Source organism: Lepidochelys olivacea, assembly GCF_965140295.1.
Source record: "Lepidochelys olivacea isolate rLepOli2 genome assembly, chromosome: 23".
NCBI lineage: Eukaryota > Metazoa > Chordata > Testudines > Cheloniidae > Lepidochelys > Lepidochelys olivacea.
The window spans coordinates 11,896,506-11,918,181 of NC_140433.1; the positions used below are offsets into that span (position 1 = coordinate 11,896,506).

Below are 21,676 nucleotides of genomic sequence, written 5' to 3' on the forward strand. Positions count from 1 at the left end.
GGGGGGGCACCCCCAGAGCTGATTCAGTGTCTGGGATCCCCCCAGTGTATTTTGGGATGGGGGGGCTGAGGATCCAAATGCCCCAGATCCCCCCTTGCTCCCCAGGCTCTGAGCTCATCTGGCATCCGGCCCTCCCTGCGGTGGGGCAGCGTGGGGCTGGCGGGGGGAGCCCAGGGCTTTGGGGTGGCCTCGGCGTCATGTCTCAGGCTGGCCACAAACCCGCCAGGGCAGGGCAGCCAGGGCCACCAAGGGGGGAGAGGCAGCCACAAAGCCCTGGCAGGGTCAGCCGGCGGGTGGGGGGGGGGGCCGGCTGGCTGGAGGGGGGGGGCTCCTGGCTCCCACAGCCCCACCTCTCCCAGCAGGGGGCGCTGTGGGACGGTGGGGGCGGGCGGGGGGGAGTTGTCGGGTACAGTTCAGCCGCGTTTCCACACTCCTGCAGGTCCAGGATGGGGCAGGACTCCTGGGTTCTCTCCCTGGCTATCTGCTCAGTTTCCCCACCTGCGTCCAATCTTTCCCAGCCAGCAGATCCCAGCGTGAAATGACCCAGCGCAGCCAGAACGAGTCATCGGAGCCAGGAGGGCAGCGCCCGCCCTGCCCCTGCCCCTGCCTGCCAGCTGCTGCCGGCTTCCCCCAGCCTGTCTGGGATCCCCCGGCCCCCGCCGGGGCTGGAGCCACGGGGGCCTGGGGCTGCCACGGGGGCCCGATCCCCAGCCTTGCCCCGGCTTGCTGCCTCGTGTGCCAGGCACCCCCGCCCGGAGCGACCAACCGCCCCCTGGGCACCCCCCTCCCTGTACAGCCCCCACCCCATATAGCCCCCATCCCATCACCCCACCCCATACAACCCCCAACCCATTCAGCCCCCTGCCCCATCACCCCACCCCGTACAGACCCCACCCTATATAGCTCCCACCCCGTACAGCCCCCTTTCATAGACAACTGCCCCGCCAGCCATCCCCACGCAACCCCCACCCCATCCATCGATCCATCTACACCCACCCTTCTCTCTCTCTCTCACTTTATGGCCTCCAATCGATCCTGCTGTCCTGCCCCCAGTCCCAAGGCAGGAGTTGAGGGGCGGGGGGGGGGAGATCAGACGCGGCGCTTGGGGGTGTCACAGGGAAACAGGGCACCTCAGGGCTGGGGGATCCCTCGCCGTCTGGCTCAGTGGCCGTGCGATCGGGGTATTCCCTCCCCCTCCCCCCACTGCCCCCTTTTACCCACCACTGCACCCAAGACCCGAATCTGCTTTGTCTGGGGGGTGGCTGGGGCAGTTCCAGTCATTCCCCCCCCCCCCCCGACCCAAGCTGGCTTGTGCTGGGCAGGGATGGGGCCCAGCAGCCAGGATCTATGGGGTGCTGCTCAGTACGAGGTGACCCCAAAGCAATGGGGGTGTGGAGGGAGGCGGATCAAGCCCATCACCCAGAATCCTTTGCAGAAGCCCCTGCAAGGAAAGGCCTTGGCCACTTCTTGCAAAGGATTCTGGGAGGAGTCCTCCACTAGAGAACAGTGACCTCTGACCCCCCCAGTGACCCCCAGACTTTGGGCCTAGAGTGCATGACCCTTGACTTCCACATGACCTTTAACCTATACCATGAACCCTGACCCCATAGTGTCCCCTGACCCCTCACTGTGACCCCTACCTCTGGGCCTATAGCAGTAAGTGGATAGGCCCCATTGTGAACTCTGACCCCCATAGTGACTCCCCCAACCCCCCATTATGTCCCTGAGCCTATAGTGCAGATGTACGTGACCCCTGCCCTCCCCATGACCCATGACCCATGACCCCTGCCAGACAGATGCCAAGCTGAGGCAGGGTTCGCTGATGCAGTGGTTGAAAAAAGAGAAGCTGCCTGGGCCCCCGTCTGTTTTGGGGATCCCCCCGCCGGGATCTGCCCTAGGGTTCCCCTCAACCCCTCCAATGCCCACAATCCCTGGCGCTCACTGCCCGACAGCTCGCCAGGCTCGCCAAAGGGAGGGGTTTGGGCACCATCCCCCTTGCACACATGTGGGGAAACTGAGGCACCCAGCAAGGAAGGGACCTGGCCAAGGTCACCAACTGGAGCTGGGACAGAACCCAGGTGTCCTGAGGCCCAGGCCGGTGCTTGGCCCACTAGGGCACAGGACCCATGTGACTGACACACAGGGCAGGGCCCAGCCCCTCCAGCAGGGACACACACACACACACAGAACAGGGCCCAGCCCAGGGGTGGGCAAACTTTTTGGCCTGAGGGCCACATCAGGGAATAGAAATTGTACGGCGGGCCATGAATGCTCCCAAAATTGGGGTTGGGGTGGGGAAGCAGTGAGTGCTCTGTTTGGGGGTCCAGGAGGGTGCTCTGGGCTGGGACTGAGGGGTTTGGAGGGAGGGAGGGATCAGGGCTGGGGCAGGGGGTTGGGGCGTGGGGTTAGGCTGAGGGGTGCAGGCTCTGAGCAGCGCTTACCTCAAGCAGCTCCCGGAAGCAGCGACATGTCCCTCCTCCGGCTCCTAGGCGGAGGCGCGGCCAGGCGTCTCTGCACCCTGCCCCGTCCGCAGGTACCCCCCCCCAAAGCTCCCATTGGAGCACCAGAGGGGGCCACTGGAGCGCGTAGGAGCCGGAGGGGGGCTGAGCCATGTTGTGCCCACCCCTGGCCCAGCCCCTCCAGTAGGAGGCAGCAGGGACACACACACACACACACGTGGCGTGTGTCCGTGCCCCTGGCTCCCAGGCTGCCGTGCTGCGTGTGTGTGTCAGTGTCTCCGTGTGGATCACTGCCCCCTCTGTCTGTGCGGACGCACTCCCCCCGCCCCCCCTCTCCGGCTGCCCGTGCACCCGGCCAGACCGCGGCCCGGGCCCGGTGCCAGCCCCACCGCACTGCGGCCGCCTGGGCCTGCCGTGACACGGGACGTTTGCGTCACAGGCTGGCCCCACGCAGGGGGACCCCGGCTTCCTGTGTACTCAGCGGGGGGGGGGTATGTGGGGGGTGCGAGCGGGTGCAGACGGGCGGGGGGTGAGGATATGAGCCATGTGTTTGTCTAAGCCCCAGCGCAGGCCTGCAGCTGTCCCAGGAATCTGTGTGTCAGGGCAGACCCGACTCCTTTGTCATTTGAGCTGGGGGCGGTTGGGGGGGGCCGGGCTAGCAGGGGCTGCGGGTCGGGAGTGAGGGGCACCGGCAGAGCTGGGTGCGGGGAGCCCAAGGCCGGGCTAGCAGGGGCTGTGGGTCGGGAGTGAGGGGGCACTGGCAGAGCTGGGGGTGCAGGGCTGGGCTAGCCGGGGGCTGGGGGTCAGGAGTGAGGGGCACGGGCAGAGCTGTTGGGGGAGCCCAGGGCCGGGCTAGCCAGGGCTGGGGGTCAGGAGTGAGGGGCACCGGCAGAGCTGTGGGGGGCGGGGGGGAGCCCAGGACCGGGCTAGTAGGGGGCTGCGGGTCGGGAGTGAGGGGCACAGGCAGAGCTGTGGGGGGGAGCCCAGGGCCGGGCTAGTAGGGGTCTATGGGTCGGGAGTGAGGGGCACGGGCAGAGCTGTGGGGGGCGGGGGGGAGCCCAGGGCCGGGCTAGTAGGGGGCTGCGGGTCGGGAGTGAGGGGCACAGGCAGAGCTGTGGGGGGGAGCCCAGGGCCGGGCTAGCCGGGGCTGGGGGTCGGGAGTGAGGGGTTGGGTTGCCTGCCAGAGGCCCGTCTGACTCATGCCTCTAAGCCAGACCCGGCTGGGCCAGTCGCCTGCACCTGCAGCCGCTTCCTGGTAATTGTCCCCCTGGGGGGTGGTGCAAGACTGAACCCCCCCCACCACAAGCCGGCCTGGGACTCCTGCATTTCATCCCTTGCATCAGCGGAGCCAGCCCGCCCCCCCGCATCCCGGGCGAGGAGCAGCCTCCCCCAACCCAGCATAGCCGGGGACCGGGTCCTTGCAGCCCCGACCCATATGTGTGCGGGGGGGGTTGGGAGGGTGCGGGGGGGGGTCCCTGCCGCCCCCTGCTGGAGGGGCTGGGCCCTGCTCTCTTGGTGTGCGTGAAATCTTGGGCCCTGCACCGTGTGGGAGGGTCCTGGATTTGTGCGGCGGGGGAACCTGAGTCCAGGGGGCTTGTGCACGGCCCGTGCAAGGTTCCCGTGCGGCAGGGGTGATGTCACTGGGGCAGGGTGGGGTGTATTGTAGTGATAATATTGTGTTGGTGCCTTGTACAGCATCCCATTCGGCTGCATTGTGGCCTGTATTGTGTGGTGGGATTGCGTTGTGTTCTCCTGCATTATTGCCCTGGGTGACGTTGTGTTGCATCGCGCAGCACTTTATTCAACTGCTTCTACCGCACGGCGTCCTACCGGATCCCGTTCTCCGGGGCAGAGGCTTCTACCGCACGGCGTCCTACCGGATCCCGTTCTCCGGGGCAGCGGCTTCTACCGCACGGCGTCCTACCGGATCCCGTTCTCCGGGACAGCGGCTTCTACCGCACGGCGTCCTACCGGATCCCGTTCTCCGGGGCAGCGGCTTCTACCGCACGGCGTCCTACCGGATCCCGTTCTCCGGGGCAGCGGCTTCTACCGCACGGCGTCCTACCGGATCCCGTTCTCCGGGACAGCGGCTTCTACCGCACGGCGTCCTACCGGATCCCGTTCTCCGGGGCAGCGGCTTCTACCGCACGGCGTCCTACCGGATCCCGTTCTCCGGGACAGCGGCTTCTACCGCACGGCGTCCTACCGGATCCCGTTCTCCGGGGCAGCGGCTTCTACCGCACGGCGTCCTACCGGATCCCGTTCTCCGGGACAGCGGCTTCTACCGCACGGCGTCCTACCGGATCCCGTTCTCCGGGACAGCGGCTTCTACCGCACGGCATCCTACCGGATCCCGTTCTCCGGACTGGCAGCAGGTTCTACTGCACGGCGTCCTACCGGATCCCGTTCTCCGGGGCAGCGGCTTCTACCACATGGCGTCCTACCAGATCCCGTTCTCCGGCCCGGCAGTGGCTTCTCTCCCACTGTATTTCACTCTCGTTTTGGGAGTTTTATAGATGGCGGATTCTGTTCCGTGACATTTGATTGTCTTGTTGTTGCTCGCATTATATTCTGTGGCATTTCACTGGTTCTCAAACGTTTGTCCTGGCAACCCCTTTCACACAGCCAGCCTTTGAGTGCGACCCCCCGTACATTAAAACCCCCTTTGTTTATATGTAACTCCATTATAAATGCTAGAGGCAAAGCGGGGTTTGGGGTGGAGGCTGACAGCTCGCGACCCCCCATGTAATAACCTCGTCACCCCCTGAGGGGTCCCAACCCCCAGTTTGAGAACCCCTGCATTAGATTGTGCCAGGGCCTCCCAGAGGGGGGGCAAATGGGGCAATTTGCCCCAGGAGAGTTTTTGGCGGCTCTTCGGCAGCGGGTCCTTCAGTGCCGCTGAACACACCTGGCGTGAAGGACCCGCCGCAGCTTCTTCCGCTCCGGGTCTTGGGCGAAGACCCGGAGCGGAAGGACCCCCGCCGCCGAAGACCCCAGGCCCCCTGAATCCTCTGGGCGGCCCTGGATTGTGTGGCATTACGGCCTGGGGTGGCGTTGCTTTTCCTTGCGTTCCTCTCTCTTCCGCGCTGATCTGTGGCCTGATTCGACCTGCGTTTCCTTACGGTGTGTTCTGCCCCGCGCTACGGCGGCGTGTGGTTCATTGCGTTACCGCCTGATAGTGCTTTATACTGTCGTGTTTTCTCACACGTTTTATTGCGTGACTTTCGCTTGCGTTGCATGAGAAGTGGGCCGCGTCCTTTCCTGGTGCAGCATTGCACCGCCGACTCCCTCCCGGCCTGGGCTCGTCCGGAATAGGACGCCGCATTTGACGTGATTCTCTGGGGCGCTGCGGGGCACGGGTGTTGTTGCCCGGTATCGTGGTGTGTTATCGCATGGTTTCTCTCTCCCATTGGATTGCAGCGGGTTGTCTCGCCCCGTCGCGCCGGGCACCATTGCCCTGTCTCGGGGCGTTTCACGTCCTGCTCTTGCTGTGGTCGGCGGCCCTGTGCCGGGTGGCGTTGCCGAGCGGTGCCGGATATTCTGGGGCACCTGGTTCCCTTGTCTTGCCTTGCGTCCGGTTGCACTTGGTTGTGTTGGCAGGATTCAGTTGTGAGCTCGGCTTGGTTTTCACTGCCTTGCACAATGAGCCCAGCTGGGGCTTCTCAGCCAACAAAGATTATTAAGAAACCCTTTGCGACATACGTGAATTTCCAGAGGGAAAAACCCTTCAGCTGGCACTGGGATATGCTGGGCTGCAGGGAAGGGGCGGGGGCTCAGAGAGGGGTACTGGGCTGCAGGGAGCGGGGCGGGGGGCTCAGCGGGGGGCACTGGGCTGCGGGGAGTGGGGTGGGGGGCTCAGTGGGGGGCACTGGGCTGCAGGGAGCGGGGCGGGGGGCTCGGGGGGCACTGGGCTGCGGGGAGTGGGGCGGGGGGCTCAGCGGGGGGCGCTGGGCTGTGGGGAGTGGGGTGGGGGGCTCAGCGGGGGGCACTGGGCTGCGGGGAGCGGGGCGGGGGGCTCAGCGGGGGGCACTGGGCCGCGGGGAGCGGGCCGGGGGGCTCAGAGGGGGGCGCTGGGCTGCAAGGAGCGGGGCAGGGGCTCAGCAGGGGCCGCTGGGCTGTGGGGAGCAGGGCGGGGGCTCAGAGTGGGGCACTGGGCTGCAAGGAGCGGGGCAGGGGCTCAGCAGGGGGCACTCTCCTGGGCTGTCAGTCCCAGCCCTGATGCCCCAGGGTGGTGCTGGGGGGGTTGTAACGTAGGGGGAGTTTTCTGTACTATTTTGATGGCGCCGGTGCTTGCCTCGGTTTCCCTCTGCACTTTCACGGCTCCCCGGTGGGTGCCAAAGGCTTGAACGCTGCTCCTGGAGCTGTCCAGGGGACATGGTGGGTGTGGGGGGTCACCCTGCTGCTTGGGGGGAATGACTGGCTGTGACGGGGGGCGGGGTGACTCACACAGGCCCTGGAGGGGTCCAGGTGGGGCTGGGAGGCCAGTTACAGTCCCAGGGCGGGACAGCTGCAGAAGGCGCCCCACTGCAGGGGGGATTGTAAAGCCAGGAGGGTGAGAGCAGAGGGGGGGCCCAGGTGTGGAGGAAAGAAGTGTCGGCCTAATGCCTCGGCAGAGAGGCACCCCGGGAAATCACCGCCATGCCCCGCTGCTGGGGGGCGCCAACGGGATGGAGAACCAACGGGGACGGGGCCTCAAAGCCCTGGGAGAAATGCCCAGGGAGCCTTGGGGGCGAAGGGGGAGCCGTCGGGAAAGGTCGAGTCTCCGGCGGGCACCAGCGCCAGGGGTCCTTATTCTCCGCAGCCTTGTCAGAGCGAGAGGAGCTCAAATCCGCCGGGCAAATAAACAGCCCCCGGGCGACGGATCCGGGGAGTCCCCCGAAGGGCTGAGCGAGGGGCGCCGGGAGCAGGGACTGGACTGGGGCCGGAGCCCCAAAGGGGCTGGTGGGGAGGGGTGGGATAAGGGCTGTTCCCGGGGGGGGGGCCAGGAGATGGAGTCGCAGCTGGGGGCTGTGGCCACGTGGCTGGCTAGTGCCCTGGCCCATGACGTGGTCTCAGCCAAACTGTGCCAGCCTGAGGCCGGCCGGATCCTGGAGCCGGGCCCTGGGCCAGCCTCCCACAGGGCCAGATTCGCCCCAGGGAGCCGTGGCTGGGGGGGGGGGGGGGCTTGTCTCGGCGTTGTGGACGCCACTGGCCTGCCCCGGTGGAAGCATATGGGGCCTCTGTCAGCTGGGGGGGTGGGGGAGGGGGGAGACGAGCACCCTGAACTGATTGTGCTTTGAATAACCCTCCCCCCAATACCCTCCAACATCCCCTCCCTCACTTCCCCCCAACCTCACCCCCCTACGCCCACCCAGAAGCCTGTAATGCCGCAGCATGCCTCAGTTTCCCTCTAGACTTCACTGGGGAGGGGGCTGGGGTGGTTAGAAAGCTGCTCTGGGGCAGAGCAGGAGACACGGGGTGGGGGCAGATGGCGCCCCCGGCAGTGTGGCTGGGGGGGAGGGAGGGAGAGCCCCAAGGCTGACGCTGCCCCCCGGGAGCCCCTGACCCAAAGGCTCTGTCTGTGCCTCTGTCCAGCAAGTTGCGAATGGCACCGAGGTTGGACTGGGGGCGAAGTGCCACCCCCCAGCTCGCCCCCCTCGGGCGTGAGGGGCACCGGGAGAGCTGGGGGGAGCCCGGGGCTGGGCGAGCAGGGGGCTGCGGGTCGGGAGTGAGGGGCGCCGGCAGAGCTGGGCACGCTTCCTGCAAGGCGTCAACCCCCCCGCCCCCCGCCCAGCATCATCCCGCCCCCCCCAGCCCCGGTGCTGGCGGGGGGGGGGCGGCGGGGGGCGAGTCACTAAGGAAACAGCCGGTGCTGTGAAAACCAGGGGCCCGGAGGGCAAAATACCAGAGCTGGGGTGGGGGGCAGTAAGCACAGAACACAACTCAACAACACACAACAACAGACACAGCCCTGCTACACTCACACAACACACAACAAACACAGCCCTCCTACATGCACACAACAATCCAGCTACACACAGACACAAAAACACAATAGGCACACAACATGCAACACACACAACCTGCTACACTCACACAACAACTCAGCTACACACAGACAACCACACAACAACAGGTGTGCAACACACACAACCCTGTTGCTACACTCACGCAACAACCCAGGTATACACAGACACAACAACACACCAATAGGCACCTAACATGCAACAACACACACCCAACACACACAACCCTGCTACACTCACACAACAACCCAACTACGAACAGACACAACACAATAATAGGCATACAACACTCACCCAACACAATCCTGCAACCAGCTACACCCAGACACAACCAAAAACAATAGGCACGTAACACACAATACCACGCACCCAACACACACAAAACCCAGCTACGCTCACACAACAACCCAACTACACACAGACACAACAACACAATAGGCACACAACACGCAACACACACAACCCAGCCTATACACCCAAACCAGACACAGCCCAGCTACACACATCATAACTCACACCACATACACACATGCACAACACGCATGCAACACAACAGAATGCACAACACATCTACACTCACACAATAATACACAACACACACACGCAATGCAGCCACACACACACACACATACACAGCCCCAGGAGATGGACGCTTTTCTGGAAGATGCATTAGTGAAACACCTGTTGGACTCACCAGAGGCGTGTGCGGGTGAAATGTAACAGCCTGTGCAAGACAGGAGGACAGACGAATCGAGCGGCCTCTGCTGGCCTACACACACACACACACACACACACACACACACACACACACAGCAGGGCCCATCCCCTCCAGCAGAGGGCGGCAGGGACACGGACACACACACACACACACTCACACACACACAGACCGCAGGGCCCATCCCCTCCAGCAGAGTCAGGACACACACACACACACTCACACACTCACACACACACACACATACACACACACAGCAGGGCCCAGCCCCTCCAGCAGGGGGCAGCAGGGACACACACACACACAAACACACACAGCAGTTCCCATCCCCACCAGCAGAGGGCGGCATGGACACACACACACACACACACACACACACACAGCAGGGCCCAGCCCCTCCAGCAGAGGGTGTCAGGACACACACACACCCCCCCCGCCACTGAACAGGCTCCCTGGGAAGCCACCCTCCCTGTGTCGGCCCATCCCAAGCCATTTGGCTCATGCTCCCTGGTGCAGACGGGCCAGAGGACAAGAGCTTGGTGGCCTCCGACAAGGTGACCGCTGCTGGGGCAGGACCCCAAGGCGGACTGAACCCCAGGGTGCAGCGGGCAAGGCCGTGCGGTGGGCAGTGTGTGTGCACCACGTCCTGGTAACACACTGCCCACTGCCTTGCAGTGAGCAGCCTGCAGAGCCATGCAGTGTGCGGGGCGGGGGGCAGTGAGCAGGGTCTCTACGGGCCATGCGCAGGGCTGGGCAGTGTGTGCAGTGCACATACGCAGTGTGGTTAACTGGGCAGGGGCTATAGCCCGGCCGTGTGCAGGGACAGTGTGTGCGGCACAGCTACGCAGTGCAGAGAGCCATGCAATGTGCAGTGTGCAGAGCCGTGCAGTGTGCGGAGCCGTGCAGGGTGCGGAGCCGTGCAGTGACAGTGGGCGAAGCCCTGCAGCGTATCTTTGCAATTTGTAAAACCCTGAAGTGTGCAGTGTGTATAGCCCTGCAGTGTGAGGCATGTATACCCTTGCAGTGTATTTATGCAGTGTGTATAGCCCTGCAGCATATCTATTCAGAGTGTATAGCTCTGCAGTGTGTGGTGTGTATAGCCTTGCAGTGTGTCTATGCAGTGTGTATAGCTCTGCAGTGTGTGGTGTGTATAACCTTGCAGTGTGTCTATGCAGTGTGTATAGCTCTGCAGTGTGTGGTGTGTGTGTAGCCTTGCAGTGTGTCTATGCAGTGTGTATAGCTCTGCAGTGTCTGGTGTGTGTATAGCCTTGCAGTGTGTCTATGCAGTGTGTATAGCCTTGCAGTGTGTGGTGTGTGTGTAGCCTTGCAGTGTATCTATGCAGTGTGTATAGCTCTGCAGTGTGTGGTGTGTATAACCTTGCAGTGAATCTATGCAGTGTGTATAGCTCTGCAGTGTGTGGTGTGTGTATAGCCTTGCAGTGTATCTATGCAGTGTGTATAGCCTTGCAGTGTATGGTGTGTGTGTAGCCTTGCAGTGAATCTATGCAGTGTGTATAGCCTTGCAGTGTGTGGTGTGTGTCTAGTCTTGCAGTGTGTCTATGCAGTGTACAGAGCCTTGTAGTGTATCTATGCAGTGAGTAGCCCTGCAGTGTATCTATGTGGAGCACGGAGCCCTGCAGTGTGCATTATGTATAGCCCTGCAATGTAACAATGCAGTATGCAAAATGATGCAGTGCATCTGTGCAGTGTTTATAGCCGCGTGCGGTGTGTGTAGCCCTACAGTGCATCTATGCCGTGTGTGCAGCCGTGCAGTGTACGTCTTCACTGCACAGGGTGCACAACTGCTCAGCGAGCCCCCCGAGCCGTGCGTCCCTGTCCCCGGTGCCCCAGTCTCCAGGCCCTGCCCGCTCCAGCCCTGCCCGCCCGCCCGGGGGCAGCTGCAGGCGTGCGGTCGGCCCCGGGGCGCTGGGGGGCAGGGGAACCGCCTGGCGCTGCTATGCTCCCACCTTCCCCAGCCCGGTGTCAGGTGAGGCTGCACAGGGCCTCGGGCGGGGAGCCAGGGCCCAGCCGCTTCCCCGTCACCTTGGAGCTAAATATTTACCCTTCCAACGGCTGTTTTCCTTGGCACCCGCAAGCCCCCCCACCCCACCCCCCCGCCCCACATTCCTTCCCCAGCTTTGTCTTTACTTGTCCACGCAGGCAGATCCCAGCCTGGCAGCCCCCCCCGCCCCGCCCCACCCCGGTGCCTCCCAGCAACCCCGGTGCACAGGGGGACGCGATCCCTGCCCCCCAGATTGTCCCTGCCCTGCAGTACACAGGGAGACCCGATCCCTGGCCTCCTGAGTGCCCCCACACTGCAATACATAGGGGGACCCGATCCCTGCCCCCGCAACTGCCCCTGCCCTGGGATAAACAGGAGCTCCCGATCCCCACCCGCCCCAGCCCTGCCCCCACCCTGGGATACACAGGGGGCCCTGATCCCTGCCCCCCGACTGCCCCCGCCCTGCGATACACAGAGGGCCCTGAACCCTGGCTCCCCAGCACTGCCCTGACCTGGGATACACAGGGGGACCCTGATCCTCGCCCCCCACCCAGCCCTGCCCCCACCCTGGGATACACGGGGGACCCCCAATCCCTGCCTTCAGCCGATCCCTGGCCCCCTCCCCCAGGGATACACCGGGGGCCTCTGGTCCCCATGCCCGGTGACAGTGACCCGCAGCGCCCCTCAGAGGCCGGCCAGGGGGTTTCTCCACTGACCCGTCCATGATTTCAGAGCTCCGCGGGGGGGGGGAGACTGAACAGCTGATCCCAACGTTCCGATTCCCTCTTCCCCTCCCCCCACCACACACCTTGGCGGGGGCTGAGACAGTCGGTCTGTCCTGAGTCACGCAGGGAAACCGTCCGTCTGTCTGTCTGCGTGTGGACGGGGAGGGAGGGACAGTCCTGGCTCTGGCAGCACAACCACACCCAGCCTGCCCTGCCCCCCAGCCGGGATCCACGTCCCCTGCCCTGCCCCCCCAGCCCTGTACCCCCCTTCCCTGCCCTGCCCCCCCAGCCGGGATCCATGTCCCCTGCCCTGCCCCCCCAGCCCTGTACCCCCCTTCCCTGCCCTGCCCCCCAGCCGGGATCCACGTCCCCTGCCCTGCCCCCCCAGCCCTGTACCCCCCTTCCCTGCCCTGCCCCCCAGCCGGGATCCACGTCCCCTGCCCTGCCCCCCCAGCCGGGATCCACGTCCCCTGCCCTGCCCCCCCCAGCCTCGGACCCCCCTTCCCTGCCCTGCCCCCCCAGCTGGGATCCACGTCCCCCAGCCTTTCCCCCCAAGCCCTGCCCCCCAGCCAGAATCCACGTCCCCCGCCCTTCAGCCCCCCAAGCCCTGCCCCCCCAGCCAGAATCCACGTCCCCCACCCTTCAGCCCCCCAAGCCCTGCCCCCCCAGCCAGGATCCACGTCCACCACCCTTCAGCCCCCCAGTCCCATACCCCCCAGCCGGGATCCATGTCCCCTGCCCTGCCCCCCCAGCCTCAGACCCCCCTTCCCTGCCCTGCCCCCCCCAGCCGGGATCCACGTCCCCCGGCCTTCCCCCCACCTGCCCTGCCCCCCAGCCAGGATCCATGTCCCCTGCCCTGCCCCCCCAGCCTCGGACCCCCCTTCCCTGCCCTGCCCCCCCAGGTGGGATCCACGTCCCCTGCCCTGCCCCCCCCAGCCTCGGACCCCCCTTCCCTGCCCTTCTCCCCCAGCCAGAATCCACGTCCCCCACCCTTCAGCCCCCCAAGCCCTGCCCCCCCAGCCAGAATCCACGTCCCCCGCCCTTCAGCCCCCCAAGCCCTGCCCCCCCAGCCAGAATCCACATCCCCCGCCCTTCAGCCCCCCAGCCCCATACCCCCCAGACGGGATCCACATCCCCTGCCCTGCCCCCCCAGCCTCAGACCCCCCTTCCCTGCCCTGCCTCACCCAGCCGGGATCCATGTCCCCCGGCCTTCCCCCAGCCTGCCCTGCCCCCCAGCCAGGATCCATGTTCCCCAGCCTTCCCCCCCAGGCCTGCCCCCCTAGCTGGGATACACATCCCCCAGCCTTCGCCCCACAGCCCTGCCCCCCAGCCGGGATCCACGTCCCCTGGCCTTCAGCCCCCCAGCCCCGTACTCCCCGAGCCGGGATACACGTCCCCTGGCCTTCCCCCCGCCTGCCCTGCCCCCCAGCCGGGATCCATGTTCCCCAGCCTTCCCCCCCAGACCTGCCCCCCTAGCTGGGATACACATCCCCCGGCCTTCCCCCCCAGCTTTGCCCCCCCAGCTGGGATGCACATCCCCCGGCCTTCAGCCCCCGAGCCCCGTATCCCCCAGCCGGGATACACATCCCCTGCCCTGCCCCCCTAACCCTACCCTCCAGCTGAGATACACGTCCCCCAGCCTTTCCCCCCCAGCCCCATACCCCCCTGCCTTGCCCTGCCTCCCCCCAGCCCCGTACCCCCCAGCCGGGATACACATCCCCTGCCCTGCCCCTCCAGCCCTGCCCCATACCCCCCAGCTAGGATACACATCCCCTGCCCTGTCCCCCACCCAGCCCTGTACCCCCCAGCCAGGATACACATTCCCCTGCCCTGCACCCCCAGCCCTCCCCCGCGGGTTAACACATCCCATGCCGTGCCCCCCCAGCCCTGTACCCCCAAGCTGGGATACACATCCCAGCCCTGAACACCCACCCCCCCGCCCTTTCCCCCAGGGTATGGAGTTGGGGTGCTGGCCATGGGATGGGGGGGCACTGTGGGGCAGGGGAGGGGGCATTGGCTGGGAGGCCAGAAGGGGGAGCAGTGGCTGTGGGGGGGACACTGGCCGGGGGGGGGGGATGTTATTCCACCGTAGTCTGTGGTGGTTGCAGGCCCAGCTCGGTTTCCATTACAATGAGGTGCTGACGTGAGTCGCAGCCCCGAGCCCGCCCCCACCGCAGCCCCCCCTTTGACCTTCCTGTCTTGGACGTGGGTCAGGATTTCCAAGTGTTTGTTTTGCAAACCGGTTGGGGGGGGGGGGGGGACAGGAACTGACCGGCAGAGGCTGTCCCTGAAAATAACAGAATTTCATCACCCTGGCAGGGAACCAGCTGAGAAACTTTCCCCCATGCCCCCCGACCCCATGATCAGGTCCCGGGCCCATCTACCCTGGTATCCTGCCTCCTCCCATCTCCCCCTGTGATCAGCCTCCAGGCCCATCTGCCCCGGTATCCTGCCTCCTCCAAACCCCCCTGTGATCAGCCCCTGGGCCCATCTACCCCGGTATCCTGCCTCCTACCATCCTGCCCCCCCCCACCCCATGATCAGCCCCCAGGCCCATCTACCCTGGTGTCCCCCGTCCTCCCATCCCCCCCATGATCAGCCCCCAGGCCCATCTACCCTAGTATCCTGCCTCCTCCCATCCCGCCCCCGTGATCAGCCCCTGGGCCAATCTAACCTGGTATCCTCCATCCTCCCATTCCCATCCTCGCCCCCAGTGATCAGCCCCCGGGCCCATCGACCCCGGTATCCCGCCTCCTCCCATCCCTCCCATGACCAGCTCCTGGGCCCATCTACCCCGGTATCTCCTGTCCTCCCATCCCCCCTGTGATCAGCCCCTGTGCCCATCTGCCCTGCTATCCTGCCTCCTCCCATACCCCCCGTGATCAGCCCCAGGGCCCATCTACCCCGGTATCCTGCCTCCTCCCATCTCCCCTGTGATCAGCCCCTGGGCCCATCTATCCCGGTATCCCCCTCCTCCCATCGCCCCGCCCATGATCAGCCCCCGGGCCCATCTACCCCGGTATCTTGCCTCATCCCATCCCTCCCCCGTGATCAGCCCCTGGGCCCATCTACCCCGGTATCCCGCCTCCTCCCATCCCCACCATGATCAGCCCCTGGGCCCATCTACCCCAGTCGTTTAGCCCTTGGCTCCATACCAGAGAAGAATATTGCCCCTTCCTGCTGTTAACGTTCCCAGGTTAATAGAGAGAATAAAAACAAGTAATCAGGAGAGATTTTCACTCCTGAGATATTAAATGTCCGTGTGAAGTGCATCACGATACAAGCTCCTGGCCCCAAGTGAGCGTGGGACCCCATTGTGCCAGAGACACTGATGTAGGGGTGGGGGGCTGGGAGCCAGGACTCCTGGGTTCTCTCCCCAGCTCTGGGAGGAGAGTGGGGTCTAGTGGCTAGAGCAGGGGCGTAGGAGCTCCTGGGTTCGCTCTGCCTCTGATTTGCTGTGTGACCTTAGTCCATCACCCTCCCTACTCTGTGCCTCAGTTTCCCGGTCTTTGGTAAAACAGTTTTCTCTATATCTCTCCCCAGCTCTTAGCGCAGTGGTCCCCAGACTCTTCAGGGTCACAGCCGGGCTTGGGAGTGGGGCTGCCGCGCCATGGGGGAGAGACGCGGGTGGGGTAAAGGGACTGAGGGTGGGGGTAGGGCTGGGTGGTGCTCCCTCCCCATCCCTGATGGGGGCTGGCCTGGGCCCCAGCCGTGTCCCACCCCCCGAACGCTCCTTTGCACCTCACGGTTTGGGGAACCTTGTCGGAGAGCTAAAGAGGGGTTGACAGGGCAGTTCTCAGTGCCTCCTGCAGAGGGCAGCAGCATGTCCGCCCCCCCCAGTCCCCTGGCATGGGGCTGGGCACGGCCGGGGGGGGGGGGGGGGGAAGGGAATGGAGGGCAGCGCCCCCTAGCGCTGGGCTGAGATATTGCAGGCTGAACCTCAGCCTGGTCGCTGGCTTCTGGGGGCATCTCCCCGTCCTCCCACCCCCATCAGCCCGGCCCCCTCCAGTGCCGCCCCCCCCGGCAGCTCCTTTCCTCACCCTCCCTCGTGTTCTCCCCGCTCCCTCCACTGGCTCGCGCTGCCTCCCCCCCCCGCCACCGGGCACGGGAGGGGAATATCTGATGGCCTGTTTACGGCTGCGGCCGGGGGTTTCTATGGCGAGGGACCTGGCAGCGAGCCCGGCGCACACTGGGCCCATTCACACGCCGGCCAGGCCGCGGGCCTGCCGGATACGCTGCTGCTTAACACAGAAAAGGCTCATTCCCCCCCCCACCGCCCCGGAGCAGCTGCAAGGGTGGCCTGTCCCACCAGGGGGCGCTGGAGGGAGCGGGGCAGGGGGGCAGTTCCCAGCTACTCCAGGCTCACACAGCGCCCCCTGCTGGCAGAGGTGAGGCTGGGGTAGCCAGGACCCCACCAGCCAGCGCCTCCACCCCACTCCCCACAGCACCCCCTGCTGGGAAAGGAGACGCTGGGGTAGCCAGGAACCCCCCAGCTGGAGCCCCCACCCTGTGCCCCACAGCGCCCCCTGCTGGCAGAGGTGGGGCTGGGGTAGCCAGGACCCCACCAGCCAGTGCCGCCACCCCACTCCCCACAGCACCCCCTGCTGGGAAAGGAGTTGCTGGGGTAGCCAGGAAACCTCCCCCCCAGCTGGAGCCCCCACCCCGTGCCCCACAGTGCCCCCTGCTGGGAAAGGAGGGGCTGGGATACCCGGGAGCACCCCCCCAACAAACACACACACAGTTGATAGCCCTGTGGGGGCCATGGACCTATGAGGTCAGGGCCAGACACAATGGGGCCTATATTCCCCCCTGGCCCCAGGCTGGCTTTCCCAGCAGGCCGAGGGGGGCCCCTTCCCAGCAGCTGTGAAGTGGGGCCCTTATACTGCTGGGTTGTCAGTGGGGCTTGTGGGCTGGGAGCTTGGCTCCCACAGAGCGGGGTCATGGATGGGCCGGACCTGGCCAGCTGGATGTCTGGCTCTGGGAGGGGAGTGGGGTCTAGTGGTTAGAGCTGGGTGGGGTCGGGGGGCTGGGAGCCAGGACTTCTGGGTTCGCTCTCCAGCTCTGAGAAGAGAGTCGGGGGGCTGGGAGCCAGGATGCCTGGGTTCTCTCCCCGGCTCTGGGAGAAGTGTGGGGTCTAGGGGGTACAGCTAGGGGTGGGGCTGGGAGCCAGGACTCCTGGGTTCAATCCTGGCTCTGGGAGGGGAGTGGGGTCTCATGGTTAGAGCTGAGGGGCTGGGAGCCAGGACTCCTGGGTTCAATCCTGGCTCTGGGAGGGGAGTGGGGTCTAATGGTTAGAGCTGAGGGGCTGGGAGCCAGGACTCCTGGGTTATCTCCCCAGCTCTGGGGGCGGGGAGGAGCCAGGATGCCTGGGTTCTATCCATGGTTCTAGTGGGCATAGGATCCCCTTGCTACCCCAGGCATGGCGGCAACCCTCAGGGGGGGCAGCTATGGGGGAGAACAGTGAGCGCCCCTCTCACTTCTCCATTGCTCTGGCCTAGCCGCTGACCCACGGGCCGGGCGGGGGCAGGGGGGGAGACCGCCTGGAGACGGGGCTGGAGGGTTGTAAATCGGGGCACCAGTGACACCCACTGGCTAGGGAGAGACACAGAGTCATCGGCCGCCCGCTGGGCGCCTGGGAAGGCAGAAAGTGGGCAAAGGGGACCCTCCCCTGGGAGGCATGTGGGTCAGAGCAGGCCAGCAGAGGGGAGGCTGGGAGCCGGACGCCTGGGTTCTCTCCCCGGCTCTGGGAGGGGAGTGGGGGCTGGTGGTTAGAGCAGGACCCTGGGAGCCAGGACTCCTGGGTTCTCTCCCCAGCTCTGGGAGGGGAGTGGGGTCTAGTGGTTGGGGGTGGGGGGGTGAGGTGGCAGCCAGGATGCCTGGGTTCTCTCCCTGGCTCTGGAAGGGGAGTCGTGTCTAGTGGTTGGGGCGGGGGGGGGGGTAGCTGGGAGCCAGGACTCCTGGGTTCTCTCCCCGGCTCTGGGAGGAGCGTGGGGGCTGGTGGTTGAGTCGGGGCCCCAGGCGATGGTGCCTGTGAGCGGGGAGGGCCGGCTGACACATCAGCCGCAGAGGAGCCGGAAGCCAGGGGGCCCGGAGCGTGTCAAGCCCAGTTTGACGGCAGCTGCGGCTCCAGGGGTGACTCTGAACCGACCAGCATGGCTTTGACTCAGCTCTCAGTCCGGCGGGGGGACACACCTTGGCTGGGGGGGGCTTGTGAAATCCACCCAGGGCCCCGGGCCGCACAGTCAGCGTCTCCCCAGCCAGCAGAAGGCCAAAGCTTTCATCTCCCGGCCACCAGACCACAATGCACTGGGGAGGGACCTGGGGGGCGCCCCCCAACTCAGGCTCTTACGTGGGGCTGAGTCTGAACCCAGATGTCCTGGCGCCCAGCCTCCCCGCTGTAACCACTAGACCCCACTCCCCTCCAAGACCTGGGGAGAACCCAGGTGTTCTGGCTCCCCTTCCGAGGTGGCTTTGGGGCCAGACTGCCACATGTAATGAGGAAAACGAAGGAACCAAAAAATCCTTTTAACCCTGAAAAGCCCAACTTTCAGTTCAGCGCAGTGACCCCACCTGGGGCTCTAGGGGTGAGATTTCCCCCGATTGTCTAGACCCCCCATGAAGGCCCTGGGGACTAGTGGTTAGAGTGGGCTGGGAGTCAGGTCTTGGGGTGCTTTTTCCAGTGTGGCTCTACAGGGGGGGTGCTGTGCTGGGGGGGGTCTCAGCAGGGAGGGGCTCTCCCCTAGCCGGCAGTGCTGGCCCCCATGCCACAGTGCATTGCTGCATCCTAAACAGCCCCCCCAGAGGGGCCGCACCTCAGCACCGAGCGAGGGGTCCCTGTATGACCAGCCGCCGTGCCCCAACCCACAGGTGGCTGCATTGGTTGCTCCTAAGCCTTCGGAAGCGTTTTGGTGCCCCCAGGCCCGAGCTGCTGTCCTGCGTTCATCCCCTGAGTGGGGGGGGGCGGGGGGAGATCGGCGGGGGGGTGGGGGTGGGGGGGAGGGAAGCCGAACGTGTGGGAGGACCGATTGGGCCTGGCTCTTGCTTAAGAGGCAAACAAGGAAGGAGATTTCCCCAGAATCGCCCTGCTGGACCCAGGGGAGAAGTAACTCCGGTTCCTAGTGACACAGTGCGAGCCCCGGCACGGGGACCCTGCTGCACCCCAGTGATGCAGTGCGAGTCCCGGTATGAGGACCCTTCCACGCCCCAGTGATGCAGTGCGAGCCCCGGCACAGAGACCCTGCTGTGCCCTAGTGACATAGTGCGAGCCCCGGCACTGGGATCCCGCTGTGCTGCAGTGACGCAGTGCGAGCCCTGGCACTGGGATCCCGCTGTGCCCCAGTGACGCAGTGCGAGCCCCGGCATGGGGATCCCGCTGTGATGCAGTGCGAGCCCCGGCACGGGGATCCCGCTGTGCCCCAGTGACGCAGTGTGAGCCCAGGCACGGGGATCCCGCTGTGCCCCAGTGACACAGTGCGAGCCCTGGCACTGGGATCCTGCTGTGCCGCAGTGACGCAGTGCGAGCCCTGGCACTGGGATCCCGCTGTGCCCCAGTGACGCAGTGTGAGCCCAGGCACGGGGATCCCGCTGTGCCGCAGTGCGAGCCCCGGCACGGGGATCCCGCTGTGCCCCAGTGACGCAGTGTGAGCCCAGGCACGGGGATCCCGCTGTGCCCCAGTGACACAGTGCGAGCCCTGGCACTGGGATCCTGCTGTGCCGCAGTGCCGCAGTGCGAGCCCTGGCACTGGGATCCCGCTGTGACGCAGTGTGAGCCCAGGCACGGGGATCCCGCTGTGCCCCAGTGATACAGTGCGAGCCCCGGCACTGGGATCCCGCTGTGCCCCAGTGACGCAGTGCGAGCCCTGGCACTGGGATACCATTGTGCCGCAGTGACGCAGTGTGAGCCCAGGCACGGGGATCCCGCTGTGCCCCAGTGATACAGTGCGAGCCCCGGCACTGGGATCCCGCTGTGCCCCAGTGACGCAGTGTGAGCCCTGGCACTGGGATCCCGCTGTGCCCCAGTGACGCAGTGTGAGCCCCAGCACTGGGATCCCGCCGTGACGCAGTGTGAGCCCAGGCACGGGGATCCTCCTTTGCCCCAGTGATGCAGTGCGAGCCCCGGCACAAGGACCCCACTGTGCCCCAGTGACAGGCCAGTCACTGCCAGTGGAGATGGGGTGATGGCTCCTGCTGCAGAACTGCCCCAAGGACACGGGTCATGGATTTCACTGCTGTCCCTCTGGGGCTATGGGGAAGGTTATCTCACCCCCCACCCTCACTGCATTCCAGTGACCGCACCCAGCATGCCCGCAGGCAAGCCCAGCACATCGCACGTCTCCCAGCCAGCCAATAATGGGTGCCCAGCGGCACTGGATCAGTCGGTTCCCCAGAGTGCCAGAGATACAGGGCCTGATCCCCACTGTGGACCCACTAGACCGGATTTAAAACAACGGGGAGCAGCCAGATCTCCGTTGTGTCAGTCACTATCTATCACGACAGCCATCTCTCTTGCGGGTCCTCTGCATCTTTCTTTCTTTCTTTCTTTCTTTCTTTCTTTCTTTCTTTCTTTCTTTCTTTCTTTCTCAATAACCTTTCCCCCCCACCTTCTTTTTTCATACCCCTTTACCCTTCCCAAAGTCTCCCCAGCAGCCAGCTCTCCTCTCAGGTGTGTGCGTGAAGGGGAAGAAAAGAAAGTCACCGGTGTGTGTGTGTGTGTATGTGTGTGTGTGTGTGTGTGAGTGTGTGGCGGGGGGGTGAGGCCTCTCCCAGAGACACCAGCGGTAGTGGTGGTGGCAGCGGTGGGATTAGAGCATGACTTCATCACCCTTTCCCTCCCCCCAAGAAAATTTTAAAGGGAGAGCGCACTGACTGGCAATGCATTCTAGAGATGTGTGTCATCTCTTGCCCTATTGCACGCCACCCACTTCAAAACGTGCACGGCAAGTCAGAGGAAGAGATTTTCGAGTGGTGATCTCTCTCTCTCTCTTGCGCTGCCTTTTTTTTTTTCTGAATGGAAAAGGAATGAGTCAAGATGTGTCATCCTTTGAAAAAACACTCACACACTTACAGAGAGGGCCCTGCGCCTGGTATATAAAGAGCAATTTGTAGTGGTGTGACATGCACGCACACACACACAAAGTACAGTGAAGAGGTTGTGTGGCACTTTTTTTTTTTCACCTGCGGGGGGGGTGGGCGGGGTGGGAAGTGTGCGTGTGTTGATTTTTGTGTGTGTGTGAGTGTGAGTGTGTTGGTAGAGAAAGCCTAGGGAAACGATCACTTTCCCCCCCGCCCCCCATCTACCTCAAAAAAGTAATCCAAAAAAGCCCAGGGATTTTTGGAAAGCAGGTGGCCGCGAAGAAAATACGTTTGCCCCCCAAAACCCAACAAAAGTGGGCGAGCGAGAGAGAAAAAAAAGCCATCACCCGACTGTCCAAACAAACTCAAAAAGCAACTGACCAAAAAAAAAAAAAGCCAAGCCAAGCAACCCACAAACTTTAAAATCCAAACCAGAAGAAAGGACAAAATATTGCAGGAGAAGAAAGAGTTAAAACTCAGGGACCCCACAAAATTACCTTGGCCTCAGAGCCACTCAGCCCCGGCCAACCCTAAAACCATGAAAAGTAAGTTCTGATTTTTTGCTCTTTTTTTTTTTCCTTTTTGCCTAAATTTCCAAAAATGTTACTGCTCTTTTTTCCCCCTGCTTCGTGAAGTAATTTCTTCCTTTGCAATTCTCTTTCTTTCTAGCCCGCGCCGTGTGACTGGACCCTGTGTGT

The 21,676-nt window shown here is 64.3% G+C and overlaps 1 protein-coding gene and 1 pseudogene across 2 annotated transcripts in view; both read left to right on the forward strand.

Annotated features, from left to right (window-relative positions):
• The window catches only part of LOC311511978 (leukocyte immunoglobulin-like receptor subfamily A member 2), an 873,498-nt pseudogene that overhangs the window by 624,364 nt on the left and 227,458 nt on the right, over nucleotides 1-21,676 (forward strand). The gene's annotated exons all lie outside the window — the stretch shown is intronic.
• LOC311511902 (uncharacterized protein) lies at nucleotides 539-5,080 on the forward strand (the record flags this gene model as incomplete). The annotated part of the gene is made up of 4 exons (XM_084612834.1): nucleotides 539-790; nucleotides 2,899-2,950; nucleotides 3,644-3,714; nucleotides 4,253-5,080. 4 exons carry the CDS (start codon nucleotides 539-541, stop codon nucleotides 4,973-4,975), a joined length of 1,098 nt encoding a protein of 365 aa, XP_084468960.1. The 3' UTR covers nucleotides 4,976-5,080.